The sequence below is a fragment of the Thermobia domestica genome, chromosome 5, assembly GCF_964235325.1.
Source record: "Thermobia domestica chromosome 5, izTheDome1.hap1.1, whole genome shotgun sequence".
NCBI lineage: Eukaryota > Metazoa > Arthropoda > Insecta > Zygentoma > Lepismatidae > Thermobia > Thermobia domestica.
In genome coordinates this window covers 55971518-55991181 of record NC_137458.1, presented here as the reverse complement: position 1 = coordinate 55991181, position 19664 = coordinate 55971518, and the positions used below count along the sequence as shown (strand labels likewise).

Below are 19664 nucleotides of genomic sequence, written 5' to 3'. Positions count from 1 at the left end.
TATAATCAATGTAATTATTGAAGATCCTCTTTGAACGTAATTTTGTTTTGGAATAATTTCAGAATCACCTATCTCTTCAAGTCGAAATATTCCTGCGAGTTGTGGATGCTACCCGCTCTGTGATGATGAGAACTATAGGTCAATTCATGGAGGTGTTTTCAGGTGAAGAAAACTGTTATAAAATTAGCACGGAATATATGGATTTAGAAACTTACGAATTAATACACACATCCTAATGATGAGGAAAATTTTTCAAAGAAGTGTTAGTAAAGTAATGTTAAAACCCAACTAAGCGAACAATGATAGTTTCCTTTATAAGTGGGCTATAGTGTAATTCACTGTCAGCCTTTTACTTCAGGAGATTTTGCAGAAGATTTTACTTTTTCCGTTGAGTTCAGTACGAGTAACACATATTTAAAATGGCTGTGACGATTTATAATACTCCTAGGTATTAAGTTCGATCCGTCACACACTCTTCTCTACCAGAACATAATAACCATATTTACAAAATACTTGCACCTTTTTACTTAAGCATCTTGTATAACACTTCCACGACCAGGAAGAGATCAAGGACATAGTTAAAATTTGGGCCCAACTGAAGAAGCTTGAATTAAATGACTGTGGGACATAAAGTACATACAAGACTTGAGTGTATGGAAAATTTCTACAGTTAATAGGTATTGATAAAGGTACCTACTACCACAAAATAGTTGTAGTTTAATTTTTGGAAACTCTTCTCAGAATCACTGTATTTTATTAATTTATATCTCCATAATACCTCTTTCTCAAATATACTTATATTGTCTAGAAATAAGCAGCATTTATACCTATTAAAACTTGTAACGGTTTCTGATCTCTATTCCGTAGTGTAGAAAAAGCCTCTCGAGAGTCTGGATAATTTGGTTTAGTTTCCTACCCTGTAGTGTTTTTAGCTACTGTCGAGAGGAAGCTTAGTATCGTTCTTCGTACGCTTGGTTGTCAGCGCCAACGGTCATTTTTGGAACTACTCGTTATACGTTTGAAAACTCGGGGTTGGGCTAAAGATAATAGTTCGGAATGGGTTTGGTGCAACATCGCCTAAAAAGTGAAGTCAAAATCGGATGAGAATTGTCTTTACAATGTTTGATGTTTGAGTTTTTTCAAGTATAATTAATCGTGAAGTTATTACCAGAATTGTTATACAGAGTAAATCCTTATATGAAAGTTAATATATATATCTTCTTATCGTGAAGTGTGTTTGAGTAACAAAGAGAATTTCGACGTAAGTTTCATTACTCTTGACCATTTTGATTATTATCAACATGTGATAATCGGTCATTTAAGGTGGTGTATTTCGTTGTTGAATTTTGGAAGAACTCCTATTATTCAATTTATACAGTAAATTGGTGAGTTCTTTATATATATATATATATTTATATATATATATATATATATATATATATATATATATATATATATATATATATATATATTTAAGGTTAATATTTTTGTATCTATTTTGAAGTTTGTTGTAATTCAATTTATATCAGTTGTATCGAAAATTCACTTGCTTCGATTTTGTATGCATCTCTATTTGACCATATATAAATCATACAGTAAGAATTACCTTCTTTTCTTATTACATAATTAATTACTATATAAACCTTAGTTAACGCATTTGTATTTCGCATTTTTACTTTGGATGATAAATTATTTACTTTTCGATGATATAGAATTCACGTCATTTTTGAAATAATAACACTAAAAATAATTCCCCCCGATCTAGTAGAGGTAGATTCCCATTCTGAACAATTATCCTGAATTAAAGAACCTGAAGCTAATATTCTGTTCTGTGCAACTGCACTTTTGTTTAGATTTTTTATTTTCTAATGTGCGTTACAAGCTCTAATACATGTTTCTGTTAATTGACACATTATCTCTTTACATAGCTTCTTACATTGATAAAATATCTTTTCTTCGCGTCGTAAATAATTTAAATCTCTCGATATATTGCTTTCTCTATGTAATCTAGAAATCCAATACACGCAAAAGTGAAAAAGAAGGAGATGGAAAAATGCAAAGATATATTCTTTACACTACATTTTCCTGTCAGCACACTTAACAACGTTTTACTCTGATGCATAGGAAATCAGCTCTAATTTAAGTGATCTTCTTTCTTATGAACATAAAGTCTCGTTGCGCTTGTAAACCAATCATTTTCTTGCTTTTTTGATACTTGGAAATGGTTACTAGGCATTTTTAACATTTTCCGAAGATGAACTCTTGTTGCTTGTATTGGAGAACTTTGGAGATTCTGATATAGGTTCACAGCCCCTGGGCATATACGGGTGCTCATAGCCACTTTCAGGCTACAGTGAAAACTATAGAAGTTTAGTACTTGCTTCTACCTGTTAGCTATTTTCGTATATGTTCAATACTGTGGACTTGAGAAAACTAAACTTAATGGAAGCATGATTAGTGCATTGGTTTCTAACACTGTTTATCTGTCCCTCCCAGTTTACTACATCTATTAAGTGTCATGTAATTATACATACTGCTTGATATAAGGATGTAATTTAATTCTTGTATCCAACGTCGGGAGGTGACTCCTGTCACGGAGATAGGCAAAACATATCATATGAACATGTAGCACATTGGGCATATTAGAGAGTTCGCGAGGGCTCAAAGCATGAGTAATGCAAGTTCGAAGCGATATATATCGATGCAAAGAAAGATACAAACTTACATTTGTTTACATCACTTTAGATCTTCCAAGTATCCGCCGTGGACAGGAATGCATACATGAAAAGGCCGGACCAAGTATTGAAAACCTGGGTCATGTCGAATCAGTTACACAGGCGTTATGGATACCCTGTTCGAACCCGTTGACACTGATGGCAAGAGTAACATATACCACACTTTTCTCACAGATAAAAATACAGTGCAATCAGATATGGAGACTGGTCACGCCAATCCACTGTACCGCCCCACTGAATCCAACGTCTACCATTTACCGCATATTACCCGGGTAATACCATCAGCGAATTGCCGGGGTAATATTTTTCGATAAATCGGGCAGTGTATCCAGCAGGAAGAAGAAAACACACTCCATTCCTTCTTGGGGTAGCATATATTGTAAGATATGTTTATCATGGGTAATACCATACCGTATATTGAGTCGAAATAGGTCTTTATGATGTGTGGTAAACGCAGTATGGAAATGTACATCTGTTCACGTATGTGTGTTATGCAAGTTGATGGTACTCTCTCCTCCAAACCTGACTGGTCTGTGAAGAGTACTCATTTCTGAAACAGCATGATGGTATGGTTTGTTGAATGAAAGAATGCTTCGCATTGGAAATCAGCTTCTATTAGTCGTTGCACCCTTTGCAGGTAGTATGGAAACAATGTTTATTCAGGTGGTATTGATTAGCATTTTAAAACTTTTTTTCATTTACTTTAGATTTCCATGACATCGTTTGAAATAGGTCACCTTTTCTTCATTGTTGTTTTCCCATTTCCACATTGCAGATTCAACAAAGTGCCACCAGGACCTATGTATATTATGGGAGCATTCCCATATTTGCGTTATGAAAGAGATATATTATTTGGGAAACTGGAAATGATAGGTAAGTTTATGAAAATTCTATTTATCACGCTATTAAGATTTAGGGATAATTCGATGAAAATGTGATTTTATGTCTACTATTTAAATAAAAACTGTAAGTTATAAATCTTTTAATTGCCAGTAGATCTAGTTGAATTTGCGTTTTATACTGCATACACTCATGTGTCTAGAGAGGGCCATTTATCTTGTTTCGTCCTTTTGAACTAATGAACAAAAACGCAAAAAAAAATGTGTCAAGCAAACACCATTAGGTAACATTGCTTGGCATATTGTATATAAAAAAGCAAAGTTAACAATATTGCCAATCCAATAGAAAGTTGTATTTTTAATGGCATTACATCAGGTTATTTCATATTTCAAATCTAGATGTAGAAACAACCCGTTAAGTATTACAGTTGTATAAAGTTTTGCGAAGCAAGGACGCTACACTATCATTAAGATCCAACATTTTCGTGGTCATTATACTAGTAATAAGGCAATTTACAGAAGAACAGAACAGAAGAGCAATTTACATTAAATACTTTTGTGTCCAATACTATGGTCAGAATATGATAGCTTTTAAACGAATTTGAACAAAATTTCAGAGGATTGAACATTTGAATTTTTTTAAAAAAAGTTTATATACATACTTCATTAAATTGTAAAAAAGAGTTTTCAATATATGTGCAGATCACAATAACGTTTGCAGCAAATTGATATCTCAAACTTTTGTGAGATATTATTATTATTATTATTACCATTTTCAACACTGCAATAGATTATATATTTCCGAGAAGTTATTATAATTATATCTGCCAAAAGAATTGTAGCGATATTATAGAAGCTAATTAATCAAAACTAGTTTTAATAACATTCTGTAATATGTCATTTCTATTTAAGACAATATATATTGCATTTTACCATATCACCGAAATTATTTGAAATCAAACTGCTGTAAGCGCAGTAGAAGGCCCGACGTATATTCCCCCGTGGGAAAATTTCGCTGGGCAACGTTCCCTTGGCGCTGGGTGATTGGTTGCTATGCTGTAATAACGTATAATGACCATGTTCATGCTCTTGGATGGCTACCGTCTGTAGAAACAGGATGAAACATTTTGTTTTCCTCTTCTTCTTCTTCTCGTCGTGTACTAGGTAGTTATTTCGGAGCTCTGCCCCTCCACCGAAGATCGTGATTTTCAATATTAACAGGAATTGTTATTAGACTGTGTGAAATTTGTGCTTTGATCGAATTGGTCGTAATTGCTAACGTTAAGGAGGTGTAGCATTTCATGGCTACTCTTTCTGCAAGGAAGTGTCGATGTGTGTGTGTGTGTGTGTGTGTGTGTGATGATGATTTATACTTAAAGTAGTAGGATCTCGTAATAAAAAGTAGTGAATGAAAGGATGATCACGTCGGATACGGAATGTAGAGTGTATACTTATGTCTTTGTGTATGGTACTTTTTAGGAGCTGTTGCGAAGGAAGAAACATCAAAATAAAGATGACATCGGCAATTTATCTGTTAGATAAGCTTAATATGCCATCATTGGTATCCTTTACAAAGATGCAAGATTTAGAGATTTGCGTACCATTTCGTATTCTAAATTGTGAGATAACTACAAAGATATAACGCAGGAAGGTTTCTGTGACATTTGAAGGAGGCGAAAAAGTAATTTTGCAATACGCTGTACCGAAAAATTAGAAGCAGATACTTTTGCATTATTATCGTATTTCCAAAGTGGAAATGTATTTTTAACATATAAATGAATGAAGATTAATTTATCTGGATATAACATGCACGATCTTGAATTTACGGAATTGATATCTTCATCGTAAGTGTATGGGACATGTATAAACAAGACGAAAGATGATTCGTCCTTATCATTCTCCCCTTCATGCATCACAGACATCTGTATGCATAGTGCCGTCATTCTGTGTTGATCAGCTTCTGAAGTAACACGTCTTTGAGTGCTTGTGCATCATATATGGCTACTAAGAAAGAGTACTTGATAATTTTGAATATGGTGTTAATTCAAAGAAAACCAAATTAATATGTATTGGACGGGATAATGGTACACCTTGTGCCAAAAAGGTTGAGCGCATTCTTTATTGGTGTTTTATGGCAAACATTTTCTAAGTCCAACTTCGGGTATCTTCGGAAAAAAGTAAACCAGGTTCGAACCTCCAAGCCAGCCTTTGCAATCGGGTAAAAGTTAGCAGTTGTGTTTTTCTTCTTTTAAATGTAATAAGACCATTTCTACCAAGGGTAGAAAAAAAGGAACATTTATTGAAATACTTAATGATACAATATTTCGAAACCTTGTATTAATTCTGCAGATGCTTGTTTGTCATTTTGTTCTCCATACGTGATGGAACATTTAGATATGTAAACGAATCTTTCCATATGTAAAAGAATGCTCAAAGTTAAAACATAGAATATAATTATCCCCTGAGTACTAAAATAAAAGTCAAAGTTGAACAAAAACAGCGTTTGTAGTGGATATGAATGTCATAATTTTGTTGAGAAACGTTATACATCGCTAGAAGCATGTTTGCACAAGTCCTTGTGTTAGCTCGCTGGTAGGCTGTCGGATTTCAAATCTTAAGGTTATGAGTTCGATTCTCATCTGGATCAATGATTTTTCTAATGAAATTATATTTTCCGCATTGCATGAAAAATTATATAAAATAATTACATCAAAATACATCAGTTGTACTATATATATATAACATAATCATTGCAGAACATAGTAATTACTATGTTTAAAATATAACATCTGAGATAGGTAGGTGTTCACAATAGGTCGGTATTATATATGAGAATGTTAAATATAAGTTAGGGAAATCGTTTAATAGCAATAAATAAATTATATAGTGTATTTATTTGGAGCTATTTCTTATATAAAAAGTAATTCTCAACATTCATAACACAGCATGTCATTTACAATCGTGAAATACAGTATATTCCTACGAATATAGAAAGTGTATAAACAGAGTATCCAAAGTCGGATCCTGCTTCAAGACAGATAACTTTTCCCGATCCTTTTAACGTCACGGGAAGAAACACAAACTCTCTTTAAAACGGAAAGTCGTTACTTAGAGTCTCATTCGAAAAAAAAATAAATCCTTCAGTTTTACGTCCCACGGTTATGCCGGTTAGGCTAAAGGAGACGGGGATTATGAGAAATGAATGAAATGGTGGAATGAAGAAAGTAGGATGAATCGGGAGAACCCCGAGAAAACCCACGCACACGGTGTTTGTCCACCACAAAGTTCACTTGGCGGGGGCTGGGATCGAACCCGGGACCCCAAGCACCAGAGGTGAACGCTCTACCACTGAGCCACCGCGGCCCCGAGTCTCATTCGAATACGTTGGATATGCTTCTCTCTCTCTCTCTCTCTCTCTCTCTCTCTCTCTCTCTCTCTGTTTCTTTATGTGTGTTTCGTATATGTGTGTGTGTGTTGCGGAATATCCCAAGTTGAAGACAACATTTGCAAACTATATGAGCATCATTGTCATCGAATACCGGAAATTGAAACTCGTGTTTCTTTAGGTTGCGTTTGCGTGTTCATGTTAGCTCACTGGTAGAGTACGGGCTTAGTAATAAGAGGTCTTGAGTTCAAAGCCTACGGTGAATTATCATTTTCTTTGTTAGTAGAACTGCAAAGAAATCGGACACAAGGAGTGGTTTGCTTCTAGAAATATTTTCAGAAGGGTTTAGGTAGCCCTGAAAATGACTGTATTCGGGAGTTACGGCGGAGACATTAATATTGTGTCCAAGACCCTTCTGAATTTATTACATGCCTCATTCTTCTGGGCATGGAATCTATTAAATGAGTGAAAAATCCGTCCCTACCTTCAGCCATGCTTCGGAAACAAGATGCCACAGGTCATCCTGAGTTCTTGGTGGATCTGCCGCAGGCCAAATGTCCCTTAGAGTACGCTTCACTTCTGCCCACATATTTTTCATGAGATTGAGGTCTGCTCCACGAGGCGGCCAGTCAATTAAATCAATCTCAGGCTGCACTGCGAACCATTTCTGAACGACACGGGAAGTATGTATTGGCGACTAGTCTTACTGGAACTAAATTACACCATCAGGCTGAAATACTCGTACAGATGGCACCATGATATTTCTCATAATGTCTAAGTACTCAGCACTGTCCAGATGTCCTTCAATTCTGTGAAGCTGTCCTGCTCCGCGACTGGAAATCCAACCCCAACATGAAATAGATACATGGCCACTGCGATTGCAAGCAGCCACATATCCAGGGTCATATCGGGTGCCTTTCCGACGATACACAAAAAGGCGTCCCTCATTTGATGTTGTGAATATGGATTCATCTGAGGAAACTACGTTTTCCCAATTGCGACCCACATTCGCCTGTGCAAACGTGAGACGGTAAATTTTGTAGTCGTCTGAGAGTTTTTCCTTCACGACAGCAACACGGACACGTAATCCAGCATGTCGAAACCTTCGCAGAGCTATATGCTTACTACCAGGAAAGAGATCAGCTTCCCTTAGCTGTCTAGACGTCCTTAGTGAGTCTAACAGTGCTTCGTTTACTAATCTTGTATCTTCGGCTTTGGTTGACACATGCGGACGACCAGGAGATCGTAAATTACCAGTCTGACCTGTAGCACAATATTTCCGAATCCATCGCCTTCCTGTAGAGGCCGGTACTCCTACTCGCTTGCTAGTTGCAGTTGCAGAATAGCCTTCCAACTCCCATAAAGTAATTACTGCTGCACGTCTATCCATAGTTACCAATGTTCTGAGCTGTGAGCAGAAAGCAATAGGTAAAAACTAGTACCTGACATGTGATTAATTACTTGCTCGACACGCCTATTGTGGGGAAAGACTTGCTCAACGACTTGCAAAAGAAATCTGAAAATGGTGCGACGTAATAATAATATTAAAAACAGTTTTTATATACGAATATTAATACATACGAAAAGCTGTTTAAAGAATAAATTGTTATACTGACTTTACACGTATAAAAGCATATACCATATACCAAACAGATTGAGCGATATGATGATAGCTGTTTTGAGAGGAACACTTTCGAAGTCCAACTTCGGGTATCTTCCGAAAACAGTAAATTAAAGCTGCTGGTTCGAACCTCCAAGCCAACCTTAGCAATTGGGAAAAAATGTACAGATATGTTTTTCCTTCTGTTAAATATAATAAGACATGTTGAAATGGTATTAAGTGTAGAAAAATTAACATTGATTGAAATACTTATTGATACAATATTTCGAAACTATGTATTCACACTCTCGTTTCGTCATTGTGATTTCCATACGGAAAAGAGCATTTACGTATGAGCTCAGTTATATTTCAGGAGCAGCTTCCGAAAAGCGGTCATGTTAGCTCAGTGGTACACCCCCGAGCGTTTAAATCGTGAGTTCGATACCCGTTCAGGTGAGGTTCTTTTATGATATTCTGCTTTCCTCAATGCACGAAAACTATGTAAAATAGTTACATTACAATTCATCAGTTGTATATATCAGTTGCATATATATATTCATATCATCAGTTGTATATATATCAGTTGAATATATATATTCATATCATTTTCACGACATAAGTAATTCTTATCTTTAAAATGTAACATCTCAGGTATTGACAGAAAGTCGATATGTTATATGTGAATATTAAATACAAATTAAGAAAATCGTGTAATAGCAATAAATAAGTTATGTAATGTATTTATTTGCAGCTATTTTCATACGCAGGTAACTTCCCAATATTCGCATTACAGCATTTAGGTAGAGCATATCGAAAATCTGATCGTGATTCAAGACAAAAAACTAGCTAGCACCAAACTGTCATGTAAGAAATTCACGAATCGCAAAAGTAAAGTGAAGAGATTTAGAGCGGTAATACCTAAATCACTCTCTCTGAACTCTCTCTTATCTGCATTTATACATATAAAAGGGTATGTATGTATGTTCCAACATGACTCATGTATGCCTAGAATAGGGTTTCTCAATCTGGGAGTCGCGGTCCCTAGGGGATCGCGAAGATAAGCGGAAGAGATAAATATAGTTACAATCTAATACCGGAAATTATTTTCAAATATTATTTTGAATTTTGTTCTGATAGGCATACTTTTATTTTTATAAATACTGAAAAGAACAATAAAAATAAGTTTGCTGAACATTTTCAAAGGGTACAGAGTTGTTTGAAAATGAATTTAAATGAAAGAGATATGATATGAAAATATATGAGAACTGTATATAGAAAATGAGAACTGTATATAGAAATACTCCAAAAATTCACATGCAACAAAACGTGTACGAGGAGCATTCAATAAGTAAAGAGACAAATTGCTATAGCTCAATAAAAATTTATCTCAATCTTTCAAAACTAAGGCTATTTTTCAATATAATCACCCTTTACAGTTATGCATTTGTCCCATCTTTCTTGCAGCTTCATAATTCCCTTGGCGAAGAAATCTTTCGATTTACCCCGAAGCCACCTTTGCACCGCTGCCTTAACTTTCTCATTGTTAGCAAATGTTTTTCCACGTAGGGCGTCTTTGAGTGGTCCAAACAGGTAAAAATCAGATGGGGCGAGGTCTGGGCTGTAGGCAGGATGAGGTAAGACCTCCCAACCCAATTCTTGAAGCTTATCTCGGGTCAGCTGGGCTGTATGAGGGCGGGCGTTATCGTGCTGAAGAATGACTCCTTTTGACAAGAGTCCACGGCGTTTGCTCCTGATAGCTGGTTTAACTTTGTGTTCTAGCATCTCAGAATAGTATAGGCTATTGATAGTTCGCTGATCTTCAAGGAAATCGCAACAGATTGGACCCTGTGACTCCCAAAAGATGGTCAGCTGCACTTTACCAGCGGAAGGTTGAACCTTGAATTTTTTGCGAACTGGAGAGCTAGTGTGTTTCCACTCCATACTCTGCCTTTTGGTCTCAGGGTCGTAGTGATGGATCCAGGCCTCGTCGAAAGTCACTATTCTTTAAAAAAAAAAAAGCGTCTCCTTCAATCAAACTTCGTTGCGTTAAGGCTTGACAAATGAGCGTCAGTAAGCTGTCTGGGAACCCATCTGGCACACGTTTTTCTGTACTTTAAAATGTTCCTAATGACATTGTAAACAGTTCCAACACTTACTTGAACTTCCTCAGCTATCATTTCAACAGTAATTCTTCTGTTATCACGAATAAGTCCGTCAATCCTCGATTCCAACGAAGAACCAGAAACTTCCACTGGACGTCCACATCGGGGTTCATCACCTACACTTGTTCGGCCACTTTTAAACCGATCAGCCCACTTGTACACATTCGCACCGTTCATACAACTGTTACCGTACTGTCTCAACATTCGAGAAAAAAATTCACTTGGTTTTACAACTTCTGCGACTAAAAACCTAATGACTGAGCGCTGTTCTTCTAAGGTGCAATCTTCTAGAGGACTTGCCATGATGAATTGATATTTTTGAAGTTATGTTGACATAAAATTACGAAACAGCAGATCAGAGCATATCCCAAGGCTGCCAGCTAACACCCCTGAAACAAAAAAAAATAATTAGTGTTAAAAATATAGACTTTGTCTCTTTACTTATTGAATGATCCTCGTATATTTAAATACAATTAAAATTGAAACCTAATGAGATACCTAAGCATGGCGTAATTTCACTAGTGCATCAATGCCCGGTTCAATCTTCGTGACGAACATTATCAAGCCATTTTCAACTGATAATTAATTTCTTGTCTTTATTTTAATGTTTACCATAAAAAATTTAAAAAAAGAACACTTTCGCACAAGTACGATATAGCACATGGAATTATTACATTTAAAGCACCAGATACCAGACCAGGATATTCTTCTCTCCTCATCAGGCAGAACTTGTCCAAGTCTTCGTTGCAGAAAACCAGTTGCAAAGACTTGTTGCATGACCATTCTATTATTTGGTCAAGAAGTTGTGGACTTAGATCAGATACGTTAATGGCCTCTTCAATGAAGGAGTTTAACATCCATCTTGAACCAGCATTTTTGTCGTTGGGAATATAGATATTACAGTTACTATAGATGTTACAGTCACTGAATCTACTGTCAGTGCCGGGCGGCGAAAAAAGGGGGCAAAAATTTCGGAGGAAGTGCGTTACTCATGTTAGGAAAATGCATGTGCACATATATAAAAGAGAAAGAAAAACGTAATAAAATGTGCTCAAAATCAAGGAAAGGCAGGGCTTACTTTAGAAAATTTTATTGAGCTTCGTGCTAACCATGGTGGCGCTTCGCATCTAGTCTGTCGACTTCACTCATATGTACAGAGACATCTCGTATACTCTCTCCCCGGGCGCTGATTTTGCATGCCACGGCACTGTTCGCTATAAACAAGAAATGGATTCTACTATTATAGAAATAGGTATGTTAAAAATCCCACACAAGCTTATTATAAATCACAAATTATAAAAGGGTCGCTGGCAAGAGGATGTGATAAAAGGGGATAGTGATAGGAATTAGATTGAGAACCACTGACCTAGAGTAATTTTAACCACATTTCTTATAGTTTGAAAAAGAGTGCTGTCGGGTTACTTATGGTGAATGGGAGGGGGATACATATAAATAATTGCTAGAAAATGATTGATATTAATGTCGAATTCATAATTTTCGGATTCGCTTATATAAATAGTGTGACTTTCGATTTCGCTTAACTTCGATTAAGCTCTCATTAGTAGGGATAGGCACGAGCTACTTTTCTTTGAAACTCGACTCGAAACAGGCATCTTTGAGATCTACTCTAGGACTCGGCGCGAAAAATATCCTCCAACTCGACTCGGATTAGAGTCGAGTCGAACCAAAACGAGCCAAATGCTTTGTGTATTCCTACCTAGACAATACATAGACAATATAATTATTCTATCATCAATTATACTGCTATTACTACAAATAATAATAATAATTAATATTATTATTATTATTATTATTATGACAACACCGTGTTTAAACATGAACGATAGACGGTTAGTAAAGGAATACTAAAAGCTAGTTGACTGCCGACGTCGGTAGTCATGAAGTCTACAAGGCAAAGACATCGTTGGTTACCCTAAGCTGTAAGCGTCGGTGGACTGCAGATGGTCAACTATTGACCTCTCGCCAAAAATTGGTGGCCCTGCATCGACGACTGGCGGTGGCCCCAGTTACATTTTGAAAACTTTATTACCAGGGGCAGAGGCGCAATGAAACGTCAACGTACCACAAAATTACTCTCCCAAAATATGTTAAAATTCCTATATGTGTGATTTGTTTATATTTAGATGAGTCAAAAAAACACAAAACAAATACCCCGGAGTGGACGCGAACTATAAATATTACGATTACTAGACACGTGTCCTTCTGACTTCCCTATGGAAACGATCATTAAAAACTTGTTTGTTGAAGGATAAATCACTGACGTCTTAATTTAGCCAATCAAAGAAACGCCTACATCTCGAGTTCTAGGAGGTGATACCGTGAACCGTTTCAGATTTATTGTTTTCTGGTGGGGTACTATCTATGGGAAAAATGTGTGCATAATAGTCGACATGCATCTTCGGTGCCTGTTATCTTTAGTACAGTTTTAACCATATATGGTGTGGATCAATGAAAATTTGATTCACGACCCACCATGACCCACTATCACGCACCATCCAAATGACCCATTAGCCCATTCTGACCCATTATCCATCGTGATCCACTCTGACCCACCACCAACTATGAAGCGCACTGAACCATTGCGACCAACTCCGACACACCAAAACCCATCGACATCAACTCTGACCCATGATCCACGTCCTCCTCTCCATTGACTAAAGAGTTAACACTTGTAATAAAACCAGGCTGTGAAATTAACAGTTGTCGGAGTTTGAATTTCTACCGTCAATGGCTCAACCACCTCTCTCTTACAATGCTGATGGATCTGATCTTTACGATATATAATGGCAGTGTTTTTTATCTTCCGATTTAAAATTAATTTAAATTTATCATATATAATTATTTCTTTGTTGCCTTACAGACACATTTCAGTAGAAAATAGGATGAAATTTGAAAGTTCAAATCAAGGAAAAGTAGACCAACGTAAAAAAGAAAGAAAAACTAATTTTCTATATAATTAAGCATGCCGTACTAATTGAAGATGCCCATGTAATTAGGTATAGAATACAAATTTTATGGCCATTTTTCTCTCAATTTTATGGCTTGATTGCCTTATGCTCTGAACGCTCCATATATTAAACACCAGCTTCAGCAATCATAAATAGAAAGCAGTGGGTATAAAATTCGAAGAACTGTAGTTTTAATTACTCACATTGTTTCTCAACTAATATCAATCGTTTTTGATTATGGTACTTTTACAAATCAATTCACTACCAATTTCCAATGTATAGAAAATGCACCCCCACCCACCACTTATAAAAGACAATTGTAAAAAGTGCCAGGACATATTCCGTTTTTTTTTTTTTTTTTTTAATGAGGAGTTATATGCTGAATTTCAGCTCTCAGTTGAACGGCTTGAGAGATACTCAATTTTTCGAAAAAATTCGGACTTCTATTCCCCCTAAGGATATGTATTATAATAAATGTGATACGCGTATGATAACTTTCCAGTTGGGATTGGTGCCTGATTATATACCAAACGTCATTTCATTTGACTTTGCAATTTGACCGTGATGATTACGCAGACATAGCTACTATCATTTTTTATAATGTAATTCATATGTTATAGGTGATTCAAAAATATTTTTTCAAGCAGTTAGCTCCTCTAGAAGTTCAGGCTGCATCCCAAAATCCAACTTCTACTATCCTATGAAAATTCAAAAGTGACAGAACTTTTTCATGAGAAACAAATGACCAAAGGAAAAATGGAGATCATGAAAGTAAAATCTAGAAACGCTTACCAGTGTTCAGATGTCTACAATGCACTGAACAGAATGGGTTGGAGGGTGAGTGTGAGTCACGGTGAGTGGTGTTTCGCAATAGGTCATGTCCTTTTGACGCACGATCCACTGACCCACTCACAAATCTTGACCCATTTCACCCACTTACCAACCGACCCATTGACCAACTCCATTTTTGATTTTAAGCGTCCCTATCACTGCGAAATTAAAATACCGCTTCTTTTACAATAATTAGCTGATATCTTCAGCTAGATAAAAGATAATCGAAAAGTGGATCAAGACCTCGATAGATTATGTTATTTTGCATGAGGTACCGTTATCACGAGTCACCTAATAGCTTTCCGTTTGCAGTTATTTAGAAACGCAAAAATCACGATTTTCTAAATGTCTGCAAATCGAAAGCAGATAAATGAGTCATGATAACGGTATCTCACGCAGAATAATATTGTCTAGGGAATGTCTTGTTCCACTTATCGATTATCTTTTATCTATTTGAAGATATAACATAATTACTGTAAAATTAGCGGTATTTTAATTTCGCAGTGATGAAGCCTATTAATATGTCTTCTTTCATTTAAAAGACGACACATAGATCGGCACATTTTTTTCGTCGATTGCGAAGGTTGGCTTGATATAATAGTTGAAATGGTCATTTTTTTTCACGGTGAAAAATTCATATGATTAAAACACCCATCTTGAAGTGGGTACAAACTACCTTCCAAAGTTATTAGAAACGCTCTCTCAACCCCGAAAACTATAAATTCGAGAAATTTTTCAATAATTTTTGAGATACTATTTTTAGCTCTCCAGGCCATCATCCTGTAAAGATGGTGATGAATTTGGATGTAAACTCCATTCTGCGCATCACTATCCATCTCAACGACAGAGAAAATTACGGATAAAAACTAAGATCAGCGTTTTATTATTTTTACATGTCACACCTCCCAACTTCCATAACTTCATACTACCAGAATATTTTTTTCTTAGATTTAAAGTAATATGTCCCCCAAGTTTGGTAAATGTTGCCCCAGACATTAAGGAGTTACGCTAGAATATACACTTATACAGAAACTTAGAGATGTGCGAGCAATGCCTTCGATGCTGCCGTTGTAAATTCAAAATCCAGCTGACATGTTCGTTCAGAAGTATTCCTATTTATCTCGGTGATAACGAAACTATGGACTTTACACTAATATAGGTCGTTTTAAATCATTGTATGTGTTACTCGAATCTAAATTCTCCTTATTAGATATTTTAGGGTATTTTATTCCTACTGGAAGTTGAAATTGAAGGCCATCAGAACTTGGGTACCCCGAAAGATATGGATTCGACACTAACATTGGTTATTTTCAATTACTTCTACATGTCACAAATTTCACACACCCCTTCAGAGTGCTAATGATGGCTTAACTTACGTGGCACCTGGAATGCCACTCTTTATCTAATCCACACCAAAAATTATGGATTCGACACAAATGTCGGTCTTTTTTTTTATAAGTTTGATGTCAGCCCTTTTCATTTCTCCTAGGAGAGCAAACGGATACTGCCACCGTTAGGACTAAATTTGGTCTTAAATGACATTAAAATTTCTACCAATTAATTTAGCGACCAGTGTTGCATTTAAAGCTAGGCGTCCCTATGCACTTTTGTTCTCAGCGCCCCGAATAACTACATATTTCTCCGCCCCTTCATCCCTAACTTAAAAATAAAACTTAATTCGAATATGCTTAATTAGTGAATTTATTACAGTTAAATACCACTCTACATGCTACAGCTACAACTGCGTAACAAAAAAAAAATAAAATTTTAAACATGTTCTGAATTATTTTTAGATTTCTTACGATATTATTAAACATATTAGAATAGTGAAAGAGGATAGTTCATGAAATAGTATATTTGCTCTTGAATTTTCAATTTTTTTCATACGATATAATAGTTGAAATATTATATCGTACGAAATATCATACGAAAAAAATTAAAATATTATTCAAGTGTTCAACTTTGCACTCTGCAAATATGTTCCCCTCTAGGTAATGGGACTAATGTGAAATGTGGACTAATGTGGACTAATGGGAAATGCCGCGCTGAAAACTTACGATTCGATTCTAATATCGGTTGATTTCGATATTTTCTGTCGCTACGTAACCACCCTGGGTGCTAATGGGAGCTTAATTGGACTTGAATTGAAAGTAGAACTATTCACCTAAGCGACCACGAAACTATAGATTTGATACTAATATCGACCCGTTTCTAGCATTTTTTATATATGTGCCGACAGTATTCTTTTCCAGACCGTAAGGAATATAGTTAAAATTGCTCTAGATATATCAGAATTATGTTGAAACACACACATACATCCACTTTTATATTCTGTATAAATAGAAAGTGAGCGAGCGAGCGAGAGAGAGCGACTCAAGGCATCACCACTTCACATTGCAAAAGCGTATATCAGGAATTGGATTGAAAATCTACGTAAAGACTTTCTGCTGTGGCATGCTTCATAAAGAGAATTCCAGTCTGCTCACGTGACCTTTGGGGTTCATGATTTTCTTGCGAGCGTTACGACTTTGGATTCTCTGTTTATACCCTCTGTTTATGCATCGAATAATTTTTCAAGAACATAAATGTCATGCTGTATTATGAATGTTGAGAATTACCTTCTATATGAAAAATAGCTGCAAATAAATACACTATATAATTTATTTATTGCTATTAAACGAGTTTCTTAACTTCTGTTTAACATTCTCATATATAATACCGACTTACTGTGAAGAACTACCTATCTCAGATGTTATATTTTAACATAATAATTACTACGTTCTGCAATGATTATGTTATATATATATAGTACAACTGATGTATTTTAATGTAATTATTTTGTATAATTTTTCATGCATTACGGAAAATATAATTAAAAAAAGATTGACCCAGATGTTAATCGAACTCATAACCTTATGATTTGAAATCCGACAGCTTACCAGTGAGCTAACACAAGGACTTCTGGAAACATGCTTCCAGCGATGTATAACAGTTCTCAACAAACTTATGACATTCACATCTACTACGAACGCTGTTCTGTTCTACTTTGGCTTTTATTTTAGTGTTCAGGCGATAATTATGTCCCATGTCTTAACTTTGAGCAGTCTTTTACATATGGAAAGATTCGTTTACATATCTAAATGTTCTATCACGTATGGAGAGCTAAATGACAAACAAGCATGTGCAGAATTAATACAAGGTTTCGAAATATTGTATTATTAAGTATTTCAATAATGTTGCTTTTTTTTCAACACTTGATAACAAGTCTTATTACATTTAAAAGAAGAAAAACTCATAAGGAAACTTTTCCCCGATTGCAAAGGCCGGCTTGGAGGTTCAAATCTGGTTTACTATTTTCCGAAGATACCCGAAGTTGGACTTTTGCCTCAAAACACCAATAAGGAATGCGCTCAACCTTTTTGAGACAAGGTGTACACTTGCACCAGTGATTCCTATTGTGTAGAGAACTTGTGTTTGGAGTGTAGTTAAATTTGGCAGATTGGGAGAAATTTGTACATTTCACACCGTTTGTTTCGGATTACTTAAATTCTCAAGTGGAAATTACGTTTATAAAATCTCTGAAAAGGAAAAATGAATTGGTATGACGAAAACTATTGGGTCAAAAATTAGTGATGTTAGAGAAAAAAGCAACACTTGATGCTCCTCGAAATACTGTGCACTTAAATTCAAGTGATTGGCTTTATTTCTTTGAATTATTACCGTGTGAACATGCTGTGAAAAACGGAAAGCTTGCAGCGTTGTGTTAAGTGAATATTTTTACTTGTACAGATACTATTCGCAATCATGTACAATCGCGATGTCTTACATGTAGAGTACTTGCTGTTACATGTGTGGATGAACAAAGTATTATTAATGCAATGACCATAAGCTTTTCAAGTGTATCTCTTGATAAGAACAGTGATGTGAGCATTGATGTTGAAAGATTAAAATTGGAAAGAAAACATTTTGCAAGTAAAAACTCAGATTGAATTACAGCTGATTCATTTGATATTGTACAAACACAGCTATGGTGAGTTGAAACCCATACTCAACCTTTGGAGAGTATCGATGACGTGAAATTCTCTTCGTAATGAAGAAAATGGATTTGTTTTCTCTTTAACTTATACTGAACTGTGTTCTAATAAATCTAATAATAAAAAATACAGTGTAATTGAAGTATTCCCTTTAGAAAAATGTATTTTCTGTTTCTTTAATTCACTTGAATATAATAGGATTTTTTAATAGTGCACTAATATTTTTCATGACAAGAAATTCATATTATATTTTTTCTTGTATATTATAAGTATTATTATTAATAATAATGAATTCTAATATTTGAAATGATTCTTAAATAAAAGATAACGGTTTTTTTATTTGAATTCATTATTATTATAGAACTCTGTCTAAAGTATAATAGGCAATTTTTATTTTAAAATGAACGTAAGTCAGTAATTATATATTTTAAAACAAAATAATATCATAATAATAATAATAATAGTAATAATGAGTTCACGTACTTGTTTAATTTACGAAATAATAACTTAATAAGTATTTGAATTAATTATTATTATTATTTAGTTATATGATTATATCATAGAATTAAGAAACAGTTCTAGACTTGAAAAAATTGTAAAAAGATTCTTTAATTGGATGAATTTAAAAAGATACAAAATATATTCTATGATATGTTTATTTAATTAAATAATTGAACATAAAACATTTATTAGCAAATGAAATAAAGTTATAAATAATACACACTATTTGTTGATGATACTATTTACACTAGAAGAAAACGATGGTAAGTTTACAATAATACATTTTTTTCTAAACACAGTTTGTAACTTTACATACATCCTATAATGATATCCGTTTATATTGATGATGATGACTCCACACACACACAGTCCACACTAATTTTCATATTGATGAAGGTGTAAGGTCGGTAGAAGCAATACTATACAGTGTTGATGATCATGCCCACTTTGCACACACATCGTAGTAATATTCTTTCATGTTGATGATAACGACTTCATACACAGATCGCACTAATTTTCATATTGATGATGGTGATAACGAGGAAATGTAGCTAGAATTCATACTGTACAATAATAGTGTCCAAACACCGGATGACGATTTTTATTCT

General features: G+C 35.0%; 1 protein-coding gene across 1 annotated transcript in view; it reads left to right on the top strand.

Annotated features, from left to right (window-relative positions):
• The window catches only part of LOC145685090 (uncharacterized), a 73615-nt gene extending 55105 nt beyond the window's left edge, over window positions 1–18510 (top strand). The window contains exon 8 of the mRNA XM_081757433.1: window positions 18311–18510. Coding sequence (XP_081613559.1) covers window positions 18311–18510 — 200 coding nt within the window. The remainder of the gene's footprint in view (window positions 1–18310) is intronic.
• The last annotated feature ends 1154 nt before the right edge of the window (window positions 18511–19664 follow it).